This window comes from Chaetura pelagica, unplaced genomic scaffold (assembly GCF_000747805.2).
Source record: "Chaetura pelagica isolate M959 unplaced genomic scaffold, ChaPel_1.0 scaffold664, whole genome shotgun sequence".
In the NCBI taxonomy this organism is placed as follows: domain Eukaryota; kingdom Metazoa; phylum Chordata; class Aves; order Apodiformes; family Apodidae; genus Chaetura; species Chaetura pelagica.
In genome coordinates, this window is record NW_009952969.1 from 297,278 (window position 1) to 316,144 (window position 18,867).

The 18,867-nt window shown below is 37.1% G+C and overlaps 1 protein-coding gene across 1 annotated transcript in view; it reads right to left on the minus strand.

Moving 5' to 3' along the window:
- Window positions 1-3,400: 3,400 nt before the first annotated feature.
- ADSSL1 (adenylosuccinate synthase like 1) overlaps window positions 3,401-18,867 on the minus strand; it is a 72,913-nt gene continuing 57,446 nt past the window's right edge. The window contains exons 23-34 of the mRNA XM_009995854.1: window positions 16,604-16,706; window positions 15,093-15,155; window positions 13,997-14,047; window positions 13,601-13,667; window positions 12,328-12,435; window positions 11,903-11,984; window positions 10,762-10,888; window positions 9,427-9,581; window positions 7,654-7,778; window positions 5,694-5,791; window positions 4,348-4,497; window positions 3,401-3,640 (exon numbers count right to left, since the gene is read on the minus strand). Coding sequence (XP_009994156.1) covers window positions 3,588-3,640; window positions 4,348-4,497; window positions 5,694-5,791; window positions 7,654-7,778; window positions 9,427-9,581; window positions 10,762-10,888; window positions 11,903-11,984; window positions 12,328-12,435; window positions 13,601-13,667; window positions 13,997-14,047; window positions 15,093-15,155; window positions 16,604-16,706 — 1,182 coding nt within the window. The 3' untranslated portion in view covers window positions 3,401-3,587. The remainder of the gene's footprint in view (window positions 3,641-4,347; window positions 4,498-5,693; window positions 5,792-7,653; window positions 7,779-9,426; window positions 9,582-10,761; window positions 10,889-11,902; window positions 11,985-12,327; window positions 12,436-13,600; window positions 13,668-13,996; window positions 14,048-15,092; window positions 15,156-16,603; window positions 16,707-18,867) is intronic.

Genomic DNA, 18,867 nt, shown 5'->3' on the forward strand with positions numbered 1-18,867 from the left:
GGAGTTCACATCAGTTGCTCTGAGCCAGTTGGCATGGCAAGTACATTTTTGTATTAGTTAGATGGGTTTTTTTCTTCATAAAACCACTGTTGACTCAGATGAGCTAACTAAAGATGACTATGAATCCCCAGTGGTGACAGTGGATCCCTGCTCAGTTAGTAAACAGGAAAGTGTGACAAAGTTTATAGATGATGTATTACAGAAAAGACCAAACACTGAGAAGCTGTGGTCTGAAAGAAAAGAGCCATTCACTCAGTAAAGCTGGTAGTTATTTTTTTAAATCTATGAAATAATGAACCAGGTTTTTGTATGAAGTGTATTTAAAAAGAAAAAAAAAAAAAAAAAAAAAAGTAGAGAAACAGAGACCAAGCACTGCTACTTTAAATTTGGTTTAATGTGTATTTTAGGACAAAGTAAACACTGTGGATTCAAAATTAATCTGAAAATCTGCATAAGGTTTAACTATAGTTTGCATGTTACTATGGAAATGCTTAATTTTCTTTCCTGTTATAAAGTGCATTATGCCAGAACTGTAAGACCATTTATAGCCAAATGAAAAATTACAAAAGCTTCAGAATCCTACACTGCAAGTGTTAGGAAGCACACACCTGGCTATGAAGGCCATATCAGAAGGGTGTCAGAAAATACGTCAAATGCATTAATGTGCATGAGTGAATCTAACTGCTACTTTTTAAAAAAACTATAATCTTTATCAGAAATTATGGCATTTTGGAAGATGCTTACCCTTATTCTTCCATCCAGGTATCTCACAGGATGGTACACCAACCAGTTTTAGTCATTATTATTGTATTTGGCTGGAGAGAAAGACGATGTCACAGTGATTTGTTATTAAAATGAAATTCCAAACAATACAAAATAATAAGTGAAATAGCCAAAATGAAAGCAAATTTACGTTAAAATGTTCTCTTAAAGCTTTATGTCACTCAGTAGATTAAAGAGCTTTTCCATAAAAGCCTCAACTTATTCACATTTAACTCAATGAAATTCAATAGAAATAGGACTGTCATTTAAAAAAAATCCATGCTATGAAATGAAATGCATGATCATGTTTTTATGGTAGCAGAGTAAGTCACGGCATAATTGCCTATTGCATCATGCCCATTGACAACATCACTGGGCTTTTGTTAAATCCTTTAAAGCAAAGACAAGCAATGTGGATCTAAAGGAGATTTAATGGAAAAATTACTTAATGGAAAATAAAAAGATTAGGTGGACAAGAGAAAGTAATCCTGTGAAAATTAAACTATAAAACCTATTTTTTTTCAATATGTGAAATACCTCATTTAGAGTTGATAATTTAATCCAGTTATTCAGCACATCAAGTGGCTTGTTAGTCATTGTGGACTTTGCCCATAAATCAACCAAAGCCTAAATATAGCAGCAACCTTCTAACACAACTGCACTGATGGGGCCAAGAAAAGGAACCGTTCTAGATCATCTAGTAGGAAAATGTCACAAGGTTAAGCCATGTGAAAAAAAACCAACTTACTTACTGTATGTCCAAGTATCTTTATGCTCAAGTGACCTCATATAAATGAGGCACACTTCACAGTGCTTGTAATAACTAGCACTTACCAAGCACCTTTCAGGAGTGCTTTGCAAACATCAGATAAGGTCAGAAATCTCATCACTCTCTCCCTAGAACACCCATAAATCCAACAGGGAGAGCTTCCTCATGAACATCAGAGCAAGGACTGCAGGGCTTGACCCATCAATACCCAAAAACCAGTTTAAAAGTGAGGCAGTATTCCTAATGGACATTTTACACACTGATCTCCTTGCTCCTGTTTTGCAAATTATTTGGAGCTGTAGTTGAATTAAGGATTCAAGGCATTGGGCACTATGTTTGTTTGTTTTTAAGAGGTAAGTAATTGATGGCAGGATAAAGCTGATGATGACCTGGGGTATGAAGAGACTGCACTGCAGCCAGAGGGTAAGAATTCTGCCCTACAAGCAGGAATACATCTGTAAACAGGTAACTTCAGTGCCTGCTATGTGTGCATATCAGTGCTTTTGTAATTACTTCTTGACACTAATGGGTTTGAACATTACCAATTAATATTGAGTGAGAAAAGACAAAGGGGATGAATATGACAAGACATGCCAGAAAGGTTTTTCTTTTTCCCTCATCTCTGATGCAAAGAATGTAATTTTGTACCCTTGGAGTTCTCATCTCAGAAAAGGGACATTTTCACACACTACATAATGGCATTAGTGGGGTTGAGATGCCATTTCAACAGCCCCTGGGAATGAAACAAGAATATTGTTATAGCTCTCTTGGACATCTATAGAACAGGAAGACCTTATGTGGAAAATTCCACAGTTAGGGAACAACTCTACTTCTTGTGTACTTTTTTTTCCTCTACCAGATGTGGGCCTGTTTTTGAGAGCTCTTGAAGTACAGCCATCATAAATCAGAAGATCCGCAAAGAAATCCAAGTGTATTCTTGAAGGTTCTGGGACCTCTCCATGGCTTCTACACATCCCAACCCAGGCTGCCACATGTCACCCCTTTCTATAAATAACCATTACATTTTGCTGAGGGAGGTCAAAATGGGTGAGGGGTGTAAATGCTTCAGCAGTCATCATGAAGTCATGTGTTGATTTATTCTTGGAAACCTAGAAGCTGTGGAAGCAAGTGTGCCTTCTGGTGCTGCAAGTTCCTCAACAGATAACTACAGTAAAACTTTGGAAATTACAATCACTCCATTAGCAGGAAGAAACGTCTCTGGTTCACTAAGAAAAAACAGCATGCTGTCTTGGCTCCACTCTCCCTGTGTGTTTTGTACCCTAAGGACCCTCATTCTCCCACCTTCACTCACTCCCTGCCTACTGCATAAAATAAAGACAGCACACCTAATAGACTCCACTGGGATTGTCTGTTAGTACACAGGTAATTTGAAAGAATCCTTAGACAAGTCAACTTTCTACAGATGTTATCTCAGTTACTAGAACAGGGTCTGTGATAAAAAAATACTCCAGCTGCTCTCAATTTATTTTAGTGGGCTATTAAAAGTCATTATATAAAAATTAGATAATTGTTTTTGTTTTGTGCAGTCAAAAATACCTAACATCACTATATTTTAGAAAACAAAAATCTGTATAATCCAAACAATTTAAGTGTGTATGACTAATTACTGCCAACCCAGATATATAGACAGTTTAACAACTGAAGTTGAAAAACACATCCAAGCTTCACAATTCTAAAGCTGCCCAGTAACTACTGGAAAAGGCTTAAAACTGGTTTCAGCAAGGAGAATAACTCTATATGGATGTAAAACACTTTCAAATAGTAGCATGGCTCAAATAAAAAAAATATTTTTCCCTTATTTTGTTAAGAATACTTTCTTGATTTTTTTTTATGATGGCCACCAACAACATTTTACACTGAATTTACAGAGAACTTAAAGATAAATAAAGAGTTACAAGACAGAATATATGTTTTGTTTCTATTCAACTCCTAGAAGAACATGTTGGTTTTAATTAGCATCTCCATTTAGAGTGGAAGCAGTAAGGAATAGATGAAGGCTAAATTGTGCTTCTCGTCACTGAAGTTCTTCATTTGTTTAGAACAGCTGGATCATCGACTCTCTTGACTTTCCAACTCCGACCCATTTAACTAAGGAGGAAAAAACATGTATTAGATCAATTACTGAGAGTAAATATTATAATCAGTGAACTGGAATAATTTTCACCTTTCATCACACTTCACTACAAACTGGCGAACTTTGTTCTAAAGCACAATGCTAGGAAGTGTTACTGTCAAAAAACACTTCACTCCTGCTGCACTACCAAACTAGAAGAGCAACATATTGAAGTTTGAAGGCATGAAATAATTATGCCATTGTAGCTGGAAGGCCTAACAGAAGGAAAGGCATCTTTTTTTTGCAGGTTTGTCACTGTCTTGAGTGATTGGATGTTTAGATAAATCCCTGCAGAGATGAAGTGAAATCTCTGCCAGAGTGTGAAATCATCTTGATGTGGACCTGGAGACAGTGATGCACACATGCTATAATATTGTTAAATGTAATGCTTCAACTAAAAGCATTATTCAGTGTCAGCAGCCACCCCAAATACCATATTATAATGGTTCCACTGCAGTTTTTATTACCCATGGATACCACAGAACTGATTGCAGGTAGGTCTCCCTCAGCCATCAAACCCCTCAAGACACCTTGCCTTCACACTGAGAAGCAGAGAAATAAAGTGAGGGGAACTTCATTCACCTATCCCACAGCCACTCCCTGACTAAAGAATGGAGCAGTTCTACAGAGCTGTTCCTGCCTACTGTGACACCCTCATATTCACATCTGCAGAAACATTTACCTGGCACCCCAACATGGTTCTCCACACAGCGGATGTAGTTCTGGGCCTTGGGTGGGAGGTCCTCCCATTTTCGTGCACCAGTTGTGTCAGTCTTCCACCCAGGCATTGTTTCATACTCTACTTCCACCTTCTGTAGTATCTCCTGATTAGCTGTGGGAGAACAATTTTTATCACAGTTGATTCTAGCTGCTCCACCTTAAAGAACACACCCATGGTTCTTCACCAACAAAATCTTTCAACATTTAAAATCCAATAAACAAAACAAACAGTATTTTTATTGGTTGGTTAATTAATTTCTCTTAAATTTCATTTCTGTCACTGAGGAAGAGAACTCTGATTCAAGAGGATCCAGTAATCCAGTTGCTTCTTGTCAAAACCCTAGGATTCACTATGTTCTCAGAAGACTATGGCAGTATTTTTAAGGAAACAAATTACTTCAAGTTCACAGTAGTTCCACTTTTTGATTAAATTTGCACATAATAAAACAAATTCTGTTGACAAGGCACAACTTTTGTGTAAAGTTTTTCACCTTCATGGAACAGAATTAAAACAAGCTTGCTAAAAATGTGTATGTCTGCAAGCTTTTCCCCACTGGAATTCTCACTGTGCTACCATCCACTGCCAGTAACTCCCACCAGTGGTGGGAAAGCTGGTTGCTGTCAGCCCTCCCTGTGCCTCTAGAATCCCTTATCTTAAGAGAACAAACCCCTCCATCCTGGCATAGACTGTCACAGGAATGTAAGGCATCATTAATGTATGAAAATGACATATTACTACATCTTAAAAGGATGCTAAAGGCCAGGCTGGATGGGGCTTTGAGCAACCTGGTCTAGTGGAAGGTGACCCTGCCCATGGCAGGGGGGGTTGCAACTAGATCTTAAATTCCTTTCCAACCCAAACCATGCTATGATATTCTTGAGACATTGTATATTTTTATTAACCAAAAAGCTGCCCATGGTAGCCTATAGGCGGCTCCACTCTGCTTGTATCCCTCTCATTTTTGCACAGCTTAAGAACTGATTTAACTTTAATTTAATTCAAAGGCTATTGCCAACGATACACAGACACTGACTGAAACCTTGCTGTCTTTCAGACCCCTTATGTTGTCAATAAAAAAATCTAACGGGAAGACAGAGGCCCTAACACAAGATTTTATTTGCTCTGAATTTCTTGTCATCATACAGACAGATGCAAGTTCTTTATACTGATATCACAGTTCTGCAAATTTCTACAGAAGGTCTAGCCAAAAAGCAGTCAAGACTGATTTTAAAAAGTGAAGAGTCTTTCCCAACAGGTATGACTTAACATGCAGGAAAGAGAAAAATGAACACAGATACTTAACATACCTGGAAAATATGGAATTCTTTTTCCACCTAGTTTGTAAGCAACACCAATTTTTATCTCATCCAGGACATCAAGAATATCCAGTTTTGTTAATGCCAAACTGTACAGAAAAACATTGGTTAAAGTTACACATGTGATAAATCTCCTCTTTAATACTTTCCAACTGCCTTTTTTTTCTTCTTTTTCTAGTTTTTTTTATTCACAAATCCAGCTCAGGCAACCCAGCAAGCAGAAATACAGAAATACATTCAACTATGAACATTGTTAATTGAATTCATGTCTATTGGATGACTGAGTTACTAAGACATTTCCAAATGCCTGGCTGCTCATACAGGTGCACAGTGTTCAGCACATGAAAATGCAAAGCTCTGTACAATGGCCCTCACTGGACTTGGTTTGGGTGTGTATGATGGCATGTCATTTTATATCACTATTAGTGATTATTTCTGTTATTCCTACTGATTCAACAACTATAAGACAGATTTATTTACTAAATCACACTTTCAAAACTGACTTCACAAGCATAATCTTGCTATTAAAATCAAGTATACAGTTAATTAGGAAAGATCCCAGCCTGACTTCCAGTGCACAGACTGTGCCATCAGGGTTGCCAGTTTACTAAACCTTTTTCATCATTTGAATGAACACACTGGAACACAAAAATGCAATTTCAAGAAGACACCACAGTATTCACTGATCAGAATACAACTGCATTTTAAAACTAGTAAAATTCTCTAGAAACAATATGCCAGATCTTACCTGGTAAAAATATGAGTAGCTAAAGATTTAGACAGGTATGGGTAATATTCCATGCTATATGTGCTCAGTATAATGAATGCAATAATTAAAAGACCTTTTTGGAAAGAAGCAGCACAGAGCCAGTTCTTCAACTTTTTTCCAAGTTTTTATCTCCCCATGTTTTTTAACTGTCACAGTTACCAAAGATGACATAGTTTTGTTGATACAAGAACAGTAACATATAGAACTGAAATGGAGGGAAACATAATGCACTCCTAATACTATTTCCACATAAACCAGCTCTGTGGAAGTCACAGCAAAATATAAATCCAAGTAAAAAATATTGTAAAAATCCCTCTGATAAATTAATGAACAAAGATATTTGTTCCTCTGTAACATTAGCAGCATAAACAAAATTAAGTCTCAGTTTAAAGATTAAAAGATTTAAAGATTAAAAGGGGCAGGGTGATGCATTTGCATGTATGAAGAAGTTGCCTGAATGCATGAGTGAGGTTACACTTTTCATTACAATTTTGTTCATATAACTTGTGCAACTTGTGTTATAAATGAATGGCTTGTGATAGTTACTAGCATTTTAGCATTACACATAAGCTAGCTTGATGACATTATGGCCTTGAAAAGTTCATTTAAACAGCCACTTTTCCTTTAAAATGTCAATTTAATATGTATGTTGAATTACAAAATAACTTACTAACCAAGTAAGTTGCTCAGTCCCAAAGAAAATAAAACAACCCATTAGGAGCAGAATCTATAGTACAATATTAGACTACAATTTTGTAAATAAATTAACCTGTTGGGACTGGAGTGAAAGCTGTGCCAGTTGCTGCACAGTTTGTCTCATTCCTCTTATTTCACTTCAAGAGATAACTGTTTCAAATAATGCAGAATTGCTCTTACAAAGTATGATCCCCTAGACTCAGACAAAGCTCAAAACCAGTGAGTTTTCTACATGGGCCATCTAATTTAAACAAAATGCAAATACAGGAAAAAAGTCACTGCTATGACGTGATACAAATCTGAAAGAAAAAAGTCAAAGGAATTAGATTATGATGAGCACAAAGACAATTCTCAGCTGCCCGCTCTGAATTATTTTATTGCTTAAAACGTAACACTACTGGACTGATATTAATGTTACCTACATATTTATTCTGCGAAGCACAAAATTATCCCTTCCAAATGTAGCTCAAAATCTGTGATGCTTACGCAGTGAATCCGTTGATCATATGAGCATATTTCAAAATGACAAGATCTAACCAGCCACAGCGCCTCTTTCTGCCCGTCGTTACTCCCCACTCGTGGCCACGGTTCTGTAAAAGATCTCCAATTTCCTAGAAAGAGACAAAGAATGTTGATGGTATTTCACTGAGAAACATCAGGCAAACAAATGGCAGCAAATATGGATGAACAGCAAGAAAAACACAATTGTTCAATTCCAAGGCTTTTTGTAGCAAGAAAAAAAATAAATGAATTTTCTTAGGAGGGAACTAAGGCAGGGAATGAAGCCCTACATGCAGAGGATTTTTGTATTTCCAAAATACTTGTTTCATATTCCAAGAAAATACTTTTCTTCCTTCTTTACCTGACAGGAAGATCTCCTTGACAATTAGGCCCTGTTTTTAATTTTGTCTGCATTTAGTTTCTACATCTGGTCTTTTGGCATCTATTATTTTTGGGGACAAGACTGTAGAAGTCAGGGACAAGCTCAATGCCTGTACAATGTCTAGGTCAGACTCCTCGACCATGCCTGGGGCTGCTAGGTTCTACCACAGCATGGGACTGCCAATTGTTCCCTTCAGGCTGGGAGCATTTATAAGATGTTAAAAACGAAAACAAAAGAAACTTTACGCTCACAATTCATAGCACTAAAAAGTATTACCAATTAATTTGAGCCATTAGAGGAATGACTTTAGTGATTCAAGTTAGATTCGGACCATTGAGCTGAACATTGACCTGTGCACAGGGCACAATCAATACCCTGAGCTTTCTAGTTTCTTGAGAATGAAAATACAATAGATAGTTTAGAAGAATCCAAATCTCTCCCCTTCTTTTTATTGATCCATTTGTGCATGACTGGCTGATGCACACTCTACTTTTTTTCTATAAATGACACAAAACACAGGCTGTTTAGCACAGAAATTGCACCTTGTAATTTAAGCTTTCCTGCAATCATAGAATGCTTTGGATTGGAAGGAACCTTAAAGATCATCCAGTTCCAATCCCTCTGGACAAGCAGGAACACATTCCACCAGACCAGGTTGCTCAGAGCCCCATCCAACCTGGTCTTGAACACTTCCAGGGTTCGGCCTGCCGCAACCTCCCTGTGCACCCTGTTGCAGTGTCTCACCACCCTCATACTAAAGAATTTCTTCCTAATGTCTAACCTAAATCTCCCCTCTTCCAGTTTTAATCCATTACCCCTTGTTCTTTTGTTACAAGCCCTTGTGAAACATCCCTCCCCAGCTTTCCTGTAGGCCCTCTTCAGATGCTGAAAAGCTGCTCTGAGGCCTCCCCAGAGCCTTCATGTTTATTTATTTTGGTTTGGATTATGCAGACAAAAATGACATGCAATGCTATTTCAACGTGGTTGCTATTTTGCACGTAATACTATATTCAAATATCCATAAGCATAATCATGAATGGTGTTCAACTGAATCATAATGCACTGACAGTTGCAGTTGACAACAAAATTGCCACTGAAATGCACCTAACAACATTACATAGAATTATGAAACCTGTTTTCACACCATTCATTACAACAGAAGTGTGGTCACTGCAGTATAACACCACCACACTTGTGTTTCCTTCTTCTAAGGAAAAATACTTTTAATTTATAATGTAATTCTCCTCTCTTTGGGAGTGTGATTGCCTGGTATTATTATTTTGGTGCCTATTTATGGCTGGTATTACCCATATCCCGTTCCATTGACCTTATTTTTTGGCAACTTCATATATGACATTTCATAACATTAAACCTACATTAATCTGCTCAGTGGGGAAGGCTCCAATTCCCACCCGGGTGGTATAGGCCTTCACCACACCATACACATCTCCAACATGCTGGGGAGGAACTCCAAGCCCGGTGCAGACACCACCTACGGTGCAGTTTGATGAAGTCACAAAAGGATACGTGCCTGTTAGAAAACACAACAGCACAACCCTGTTTCAGCCGTGATAAGAAACAAAGACTGATTTTTCCTTTATGAGTTGAAAGGGTATTTTCATCTCTATGTTTGCCTTTAAAGCTAAACTCAATAAGCAGGGCAAATTCCCCTGGTTGCCTAAACCCATTTTGCTTTTTAAGGGAAAATATTAAGCTGTTCTCTGGATTGCTTCCTCCTGTAGTGAATATGTATTTAGATTTCTAAACCTCCACAGAAATCCCTCCAAAATGAAGGATTTTTTCCACTCAAATAGCTGACCTATTGTGGCAGTTTGTATAAGCGTATTATTAGTGAGCAAAATATGAAAATATACTACTTGGTTATACTTAAAGAGGCATCAAGCAGGTGTTATCTGTTCCAAGGTGTAAGCTCTTCTGCATTCAACCTTTGCAATTTTCACCGAGGATTAACCTCAGGGGAGAAATTCAAAGCATCTCAATACCACTTCCATGAGGCACTGGATATATTACAGGATGTTGCTGCTCTGTAAAGCTTTTTTCACTGTCTTGTGTATCACAGGAAGTATTTCTGCAGTATCCATGGGAAGCCTGGCATAAAGGTAACAGTCTGACATTCCCAGTGCTCTACACAAGTTGCTCTGAATATCCGCAGCAAATTTTCTAAGCCCCAAAAGGTTATTTATGATCTTTACACTGTGACTCTGGATTGAAGCATCACTCTGGTTCTTTGCTTCACCTTCATGGAGTCCTAAGTAGTTTAATTAGACTTTTGGTACAAGAGCAGAGATCAACTGCAGAAGCTACACTTACAAGTTATATGCACCAGTTTCATCCTCCCTTCACTGCTGAGGAATTACTTCAGCAGCACTGCAGTGGGTGCCTGAAATGTGGTAATGTGCACACTCATTTAGAAGTAATAAAGACAAGAATATCTGGAGTGAAATTTCATCTCCATTGGAATAAGCTTCAGTAAAAATCAATACTGAAATGCTAAGCACTTAATCCTGTTAATGATACAATCTCTGGCTTGCTCTGCTTTACTTTTGGGAGGTCTGTTCCTATTAAAGGAAAGATTATCTTGTTTCTGTATTCTCCTGCTCTTTACAAAGCTGGTAAGAACACAAACCAAAATAAAACTCAAAATAAAACACATCTCTTAGGAGTTGAGTTGATCTTATTATTTGACTTACCAAAGTCAATATCAAGTAATGCTGCATTGGCTCCTTCAACGAGAATCTTCTTTGGGGAGCCATGAAGAGCTTCATACATAAAATACACACCATCTCGAACCATGGGTCTAATTTTTTCAGCATATCCCTGCAAATTTGAGTAGATACATCAGCTTCCCCAGACAACAGCAGGAAGCAGGGAACAGTGTGTTCACTTTTGAAACACAAAACATACAGATAACTCTAACACTCCAGATTCAATAAATGTAGCTGAAAAATACAACCATTAGCTTATATTCTATTGGAAAAAAAAAAATCTATCAAAGTACTCATGAAAGAAAACATGACTTGTTATGGCATTTGAATGCCACAATTTCTGATGCATTTCTAGTCAGTGAGATGTTGTTGAGACCTGCCTCATTTTGTTGATATAGTCTCCATATCATGTGTCTGTAGTCTAGACACACTGACAGTGGGAATAAACTACTGCAAGCTCCAACATGAAAACAATATTATTTTAAAAAAATTATAAAAATCACTACTCACAAATACTAAGAAATACCTTTAAAGGTAGGTAGCAGCTCTGAACAAGTTCCAGACAAAACTTGGGAAAGGTAAGAGATTTTTTTTGTAGCATTCTGTTTTCTTACATATTCACAAAAGATGTTTCACTCCACTGGCTCTTCTGAATTTATTTATAAAAGCGTATTTTTCTTGTAATGCCAGGATCTTGAAACACAGATTCTATAAACAACTCTTCAGTAAGCATGGAAATCTTGCAGACAAACTAGACCAGTCATGGATGGAGACTACTATTTATAACTGTCACCCTATGTTCCCTGGGCTACGTTAATACAACAGTTATTTTATGTTAAAAAGCAAAATATTTTAGAATTATAGAACCCACAGATTATATGATTAATATGTTACTTATATTATTACATAGTTATTTTTAAACCAATAATAAGATATCATTCCAATACAAAGCACAACTGCTGCTTATTAAAAAGTTTTATATTAATTAATATATTAAATTCCTTTAAATTAATTCATTAGTTTAACAATTTGTAGTTCTGGTAACTCATGTTTCACTTTTAAAATTAAAATAAATATAACTGTTTCCTTCTCTTTGTTCCCTGAAACTGAATTGTTAAATCCTTACCTTTAGTTTTTTCAGTTGTCCTTCTATATCTACTTCCAATGTGGGAAACATTGACTTGTATTGCTGTGCCAGATTTTTAAATCTGTAAAATATTGAAACAGTATCTATGAAGAACACTCTTGAGGTACTGTTCATAGAACCTTTGGCAAGAACTCAGCTTGTGTTATACACAGTATTATATACTGAGAGCTACAGGGAAAAAAATACCCAGAACTTGGATACCTCAACCAGGGCATTTCCTAATGTACAAAATTACACTTTAAATTATGTACAGGAAATACACATTCTTTCCAGCTTTCTTCTCCTTCTAGACAATTTATATACAAAATTCAGACACTTATTTCAAAACATCTCCTTAAAAGCAAATCTGTCAGCCAAAATGTATTGCTCTTTAACATAATATTTAGAAATGAAAATGGTTGTACCTTGAAGAAAATTCATCAAAGTCAGAAAGGAGGTCACAAATTCGAAGGCCTGTTCGTGCAGCTTTGGAAGAATATGTTGGTCCAATCCCCTTCTTTGTTGTGCCAATACTAATTAAAAAAAACCCCCCCAAACACATATAAATAAATGCAGAAATATGCTTTATGCTAAGCAATTTGGTTAAAACTCTTCAATATACCACACGCTGGGTATATTCAATATTCATATTCAATATACCATATGCTGGGCAGAAGATCTGAGACATTTAAAAAAAGACTAAAGTCCTGTAATATTAAATATATAGTAGCTTTTATGGAATTGCATAAACATTGTTAATATTAATCATATGCAGTAAGGTACTGAGCCTTGAGCCTGGCTCAGCCAAGCTTAATTGAAAGTGTGTATATATATATAGACTATATTATACAGTAATTATGGTTACTATATTATTCTGTGGTGGTACTCCTACTACTACTAGAAACAGTAAGAAACAAATGTCATTTTCACAGTTGCAGCACTGTCCATGGCTGTAAACAACCACCAGTTCTGTGAGTGATCAAACTGGCTTCCTATGGCTTTGGCATTATTCACACCATCTCTGTCCCTAAGAATTGTTGCTGCAGCTTTTACCTTGATAAAGATAAAAATTAAACTGTTTCCCTACTGACAGGCTTATTTTCATGCCCATTTTTGAAACACACTAATTTTGAGATCTCTATTTGTATGTTAAGTTTCGCTGAAATTGTCCAATGGAATAAAAAACTAATAGACTAACAGACAGAAAAATAAAATCTGTTTTTTCAGGAACCATAATAATAAAATACAAATAGTTACATACTCCGCTTAAGTATAAGATTAAAATTAAAACAGAATCTAATATCTCCACAAAGTGTGAGTGAATATACAAGAAACAATTGGAAACTAATCACACCAACACTTCAGACTTGATTCAAAAGAGCATCAGTAGTCTGATATTAAACTGGATTGGAAACAACATTTTAAAGGAAATGAGTTTTGAGGAACTGGTAGGCATTTCAAAACATCTCTATATGTTTCAGAGAACTGGAGAAGGGAAATGTGTAAGAATTCATACCTGCCTCCTTAGTAATACCTCTGAGTTTGTTCGGTAACATAAGCAGGGGCAGAACAGAGTCACAGAACCAGGAACTTCAATAAGGCTCTTCAGAGATACATTGCATTTCTGTTTTCCAAAATTACACCCCATTTTCAAATTTGAGTAATTATTAATTAAATTAGGATGTGGAAAATATTTACTTTTTTCCTTCTTGTGCTTGACGTTGCACTTCCTGGAGCCCATCTACTGCCTGGTGAAAGTCAAACACTGCAATGGAAAATCAAATTGACATAGTGGGAGACCAAAGGAGAAGAACATTGTTTAAATCACAGATATCTGTAATTTCAAGACAAAGTGTTTCTTGATAGTGTACAGGCCTCCTCATGTGAACACAGGGCTAGCGTTCCCTAAAGATTATGAAAACAAACCATCACTCTTTAGCAGATACAAATTTCACTACTACACTTCAGATACACAACACAGAAAGAATCCTTATTAGATCAAATACTTGCCTGCCCTGTGAGTAACAATGTAGTTTAGCATCATGAGCTAAGCAATCATTTGTGAGTGTTTCCAACCCCTCAATCATTACTTACCTATATGTGCTCTATCTGATATAATCAGTCTCTTCTCCCAGTCTTTTAAACCTGTTAGAAGATAAAAAGAAAAGCAGGATTTCAGCAGTGCTGACGGGTAAAACTTTAAGATTTGCTTTCAGCTTTTCTGTATTTCTCTTCTACTTTATACAGCAAAATGAATAAAATTTTAGTGAATACAGAAACACAGAATGGGTTGGGTTGGAAGGGCCCTTAAAGGTCACCTAGTCCTGAAACCCTGGCCATGAGCAGGGACACCTCCCACTAGGCCAGGTTCTTCAAAGCCCCATTCAATCTGGCCTTGAACACTTACAGGGATGGAGCATCCATAACTTCTCTGAAAAACCTGTTTGGCGCCTCACCACCCTCACAGTAAAGAATTTCTTCCTCAAACCTAATCTAAATATACCTCCTTTCAGCTTGAATCAGTTTCCCCCTTGTCCTCTCACTACAAGCCCTGGAAAAAACACCTCCCCAACGTTCCTGTAGGCCCTTCAAGTACCAAGGTGCTATAAGGCCTCTCCAGAGCCTCCTCTTCTCAAGTATCCAATTACAGCAATGTTTCTCTTAGCAAATTTCTCTCACTTTTTACTTTTTCAGCTTTCTCATTTTGGTATGGACCAAGACACTCACTTCTTCTTGATGCCAAAATGTTGTGGCTTACACACAATTCTCATTTTAAGGAAAGACTCGTTTAACTCACTATATGATAAATCACTCATTCCACTGGTACCTCAGAAAGCCTCGCCCAGGGCAGAACCAACTGAGTTTATCCCCGGGCACAGAAATCAGGATACGGAAACTCTGCGCTAAATCATCTCAGTTTGAGGTTAGAGGGTGTTTTGCCACAAACTTTAGGATTTTATTTTCTATCTAACGTGGTATCAAATTCCATATAACTTCCTGAAAATCCATTAAAAGATTACTTTAGAAAAAACTGTCTGAAAACTACAACACTATTCCACACTTTAAATAATGTTTTCCTCATTATTTAAAATCCAGAATGGTGTTGCACTGAATATTTAGTCAGAAACAAAGGCACCCCCTCAACCTGGCTCCCAAGGTAAAGAAAGGTTAAAAATTACTTGATACCAACCTTTCTTTTCATTCTTTTCAGCTTCTTCAAACAGGCCTGGTAAATGTATAACCACTCCATTACCTTTGGGAACAGAAATTATTTCTTTTAGAGCAAGAAATAAAATATTCATTCTTAGGATCTAAGGCATGTAAACACTTGCTCTCTGAGATTTTGTTTCAAAAGCACAACTCAGTTGCTCACATTTCTCACCATGTGATCTTGAGAGCTTTTTGGATAAATCCTCAATTTGGGTAAGTGGCTACAAGCCTGCTAAAATCAGAAAAAAACAGAGCTTGCTTGTTTCAGATGCGAGTGCAGAGCCTGCTCTGAGGCCAGCTGAGGCAAGCAGATTCTTGACTCTGTGGTGGACTTTGCACCACCACTTCACCTCCATTGTTCAGTGGTAAAAGCTCAAAGTAGGCCATGACCTCACAACACTGAGAAGTCTGTGCAGCAGTATTTCAGTTGTGTTCAATATTTCTTCAGTATTTGTTTTAAGCTCAGCTCCAACTATGCTGTAATACACTAGCAATGCCTTCTCCCCCTGCTTTTGAGCTAAAATATAGAATCCACAACCACTGCAGAGCATTACTGATGAGACATGGAGGATTAGTGATGTAGTGGGCTGGAAACAGCTGCTGCTTCCTTCTTGGGAGCATCAGAAATATCAGCAAGAGTCTGTCTCAGCCTAAATTTAGGATAACTTAAGTTACAATCTTTACTAACTGACAAGGGAGTAAAGTGGAAAGCAAAACAATATACCATATTTAGCAGAGAGAAAAAAAAATGTATTTCTCATCTTTCAATCATCCATTTGGAAATTCTCAAATGGAACAAAACTGCAACTACAGTTCCATGACTCACCAAAACTTACACTCATTGCTTATACTGTCTGTATGTGTTCTGTCAAAAAAAAAATAAATTTAAAAAAATCCTAATTTTGGACAAGTATAAGACTTAAATTTGCCTATCACTTAAATATTGATGTCCAGAAAGCAATGTGAACTTTAAAATTCTATTTGCATCAAATAACTTTACAGTGAAATACATCATCACCTTAAACAGCTACCAATGTGAACAAAAAGGAGTTTGGAGGATGACCTTCCAAGAAGAGCTCTGTATCCTGGGGCCTAACCCCAGAAAGTCAGGAAAGAGATGCTGGTGATAAATGATGTTATTTATTTAGCCTAAGTGCTAGGTTTTGTGTCCTAGAAGCATAGAATTTGTATTTCTGAAAGTACAAATAGAGTGTACAAGTAGAGAGGGGGATCCAAACTTGTACCATAAAGTATGAATAACACAGAAGAAAGAGGGGATTCTTACTTCGGTTTTATAGTAGCAGACACTAAAGTGACACTGAACACAGAGTAACTCATGTTAATTTGAAAGAAAATACAAACAGCTGACATGAAAACAAATTTGGTTGACAGTCACCTACATGTTTTTCTTTGTCTGCTACTACAAAATATGGTTGCAGGTACCCACTAAGTAATGTTACTTTATTATAGCAAGTTCCATAATTGTCTTACCAATAAAAGAAATTGCCTTCTGATTAATGATGCCACTAGGAAACAGGTGAAAATCATATTCTTTCCCATCAACGACCACAGTATGGCCTGCGTTATTCCCACCCTGCAACAGAAACATCAGGAGATTATTTGTTTTATACCAATGCTCTAAACTTTCAGCAGATGATTTGGGCAGATCACCTTTTATTTATTTACACATTCACAGCTTTTGTCACTGTTTTCTCCACCTTGCAGTTTATTGAGACACCACAATATTGTAAGAAGGGCTCAGACAGCACAATTTGGGAGCTGAAGGATTTCAGGAGGACTGTGTAGAATTAGAATGATATCAGAGTCAAGGAAGGACTGTGGCAGAGCAAGAGTAAACACAGGAGTGGTGGCAGAAGCTACAAGAGAACTGAAGCTTTCTGGGAGCGAAACTAGACTGACCTACCACCCACCAAGTCCTGTCTCTGACACGCCTACACAAGCCCATCCTTTTGAGCATCTTCTGTGCATGGTCACTTCTTTAGGATTCCATCTACAAAGCCAAATATTTCCTTTTGAATAGAAGCTCTTCCTGCCTGTTGCCCCACGAGCAGCTACTGCTTCTCTAGGTGTTCTACACAGAAGATCTGCATAAAGTTGGGAGCATGTGCAGCCTTTGCATGTTTACAGAATCTCCCTGTTAAGGGATGATCTTCCAGTTATCACCACCACCCCTTTACGGAGTCTACTACAATTCACACTTTATATGAACATCCATCAGACCCAAAGAATGGGAGCTGGTATTTTCCTCACAAAACTGGTTTTCCGCAAACAGCTTTAAAAGAGAACAATGAGACAAGACACAAACTTGGGAAGACATGAGTAAATCAAGGTCATCAGTCAATCTGAACAGAAACAGTTAAAAGCTTTAAAAACTACAGGTCCAGTTTTCTCACCAGGCTTAATATTTGTTGCTCTTCGGTCAGGATGTAATTTTTTCTCCAACTGCTAAGGTTGGGAAATCTGACTACTTGTTTACCCTCATGCTACAGAGCCTCAATTTTTAAAAATTATTACAAATCTTTGATGTGAGGTCTGAATGATGTAGAAGTGTCAAGAATGAGGGCAGCTACCAGAAGGAGAACCAAGACTATCACTGATTATTTGCAAATAATGAAGAGTGTTGGCTGAATGAGTGGAGCTGTTACAGGACAGTAATTTATAAAAATTAATAAAGTAACACATTATTCTCAAGTTTCATTTACTCTTCATTTGCTCATTTGCACATTTGTTTGCATATAACACATGGGCAAATGGCAACTGGCATTTCTTTCAAAGTGTGGATATAACCTGAAATACAGCATTAAGGAAAGAAAAGCTATTTGTTATTTTAAAAAAGTAAATACCATTTTTTTTTTTAAGCAGTAGGGTGGAGGAAAACATTAAGAAACATGTCCTTAGATAGGACAAAAGTAATTTTCATGGTTTGGAAGATGTGAGCTCAATAATGAAATTTAAACAGATAACCTGCTAAGAGAGAGCTGAGTAGGAGCTGTAACAGGAAAAACTGGTGCACACACAAACTTCCTTTGACTTAGTAAGCTGCTGGGTAGCTCACCCTTGGCTGGGAAGGACTTCCAAGCATCTTGCTATTGCAAAGTTATAACTTGTCTGAGGAATCCTGAAGGAAGCAGAACTGTTCTGGATTATTTAGCTTGCAACCTAGACACAAGCCATCAGTTGTAGGAACCGGGATCTAATTAAAGATACTGATCTATCTAGGCTAATATATCATGCAAGAGACTCCTTCACGTGGTATTTAAGAGGTCTGAGACTGGATGGATTGCACTGGTTGAACTGCTAATTTACTTTAATAAAACAGTATCAGGCTTCAGAAAGAAGCTAGCACCTTCTGAGACAATCACCTTTCTTTTTCTGCCTGCCTATAGATGATAGCAAGATGGGAACTTCAGAAGAATGAAGTCCACCACTTAACACTGATTTAATCTCTAATACAAACAACAACTTTCCCATTTCCTGAGAAAGTGGGGAACCAGGCTCCTTCAATAGTATTTGTTGTCACTACTACTACAGTTATATTCTGCTTTTCTTAATCAATACAAACATGAACAGATGAAATCAAGCTTCAGGGTTCACAATCTGAGATAACAGCACTCCTAAGTTATAATCAGAAGTGCCTTCTTGTATCATAAAATTCTAGAAACTGGGATAGACCAGTATGAGAAGGTTTATGAAAGATAGTTCATGCTTTTGGAAATTTTCCTGAACAACTGATA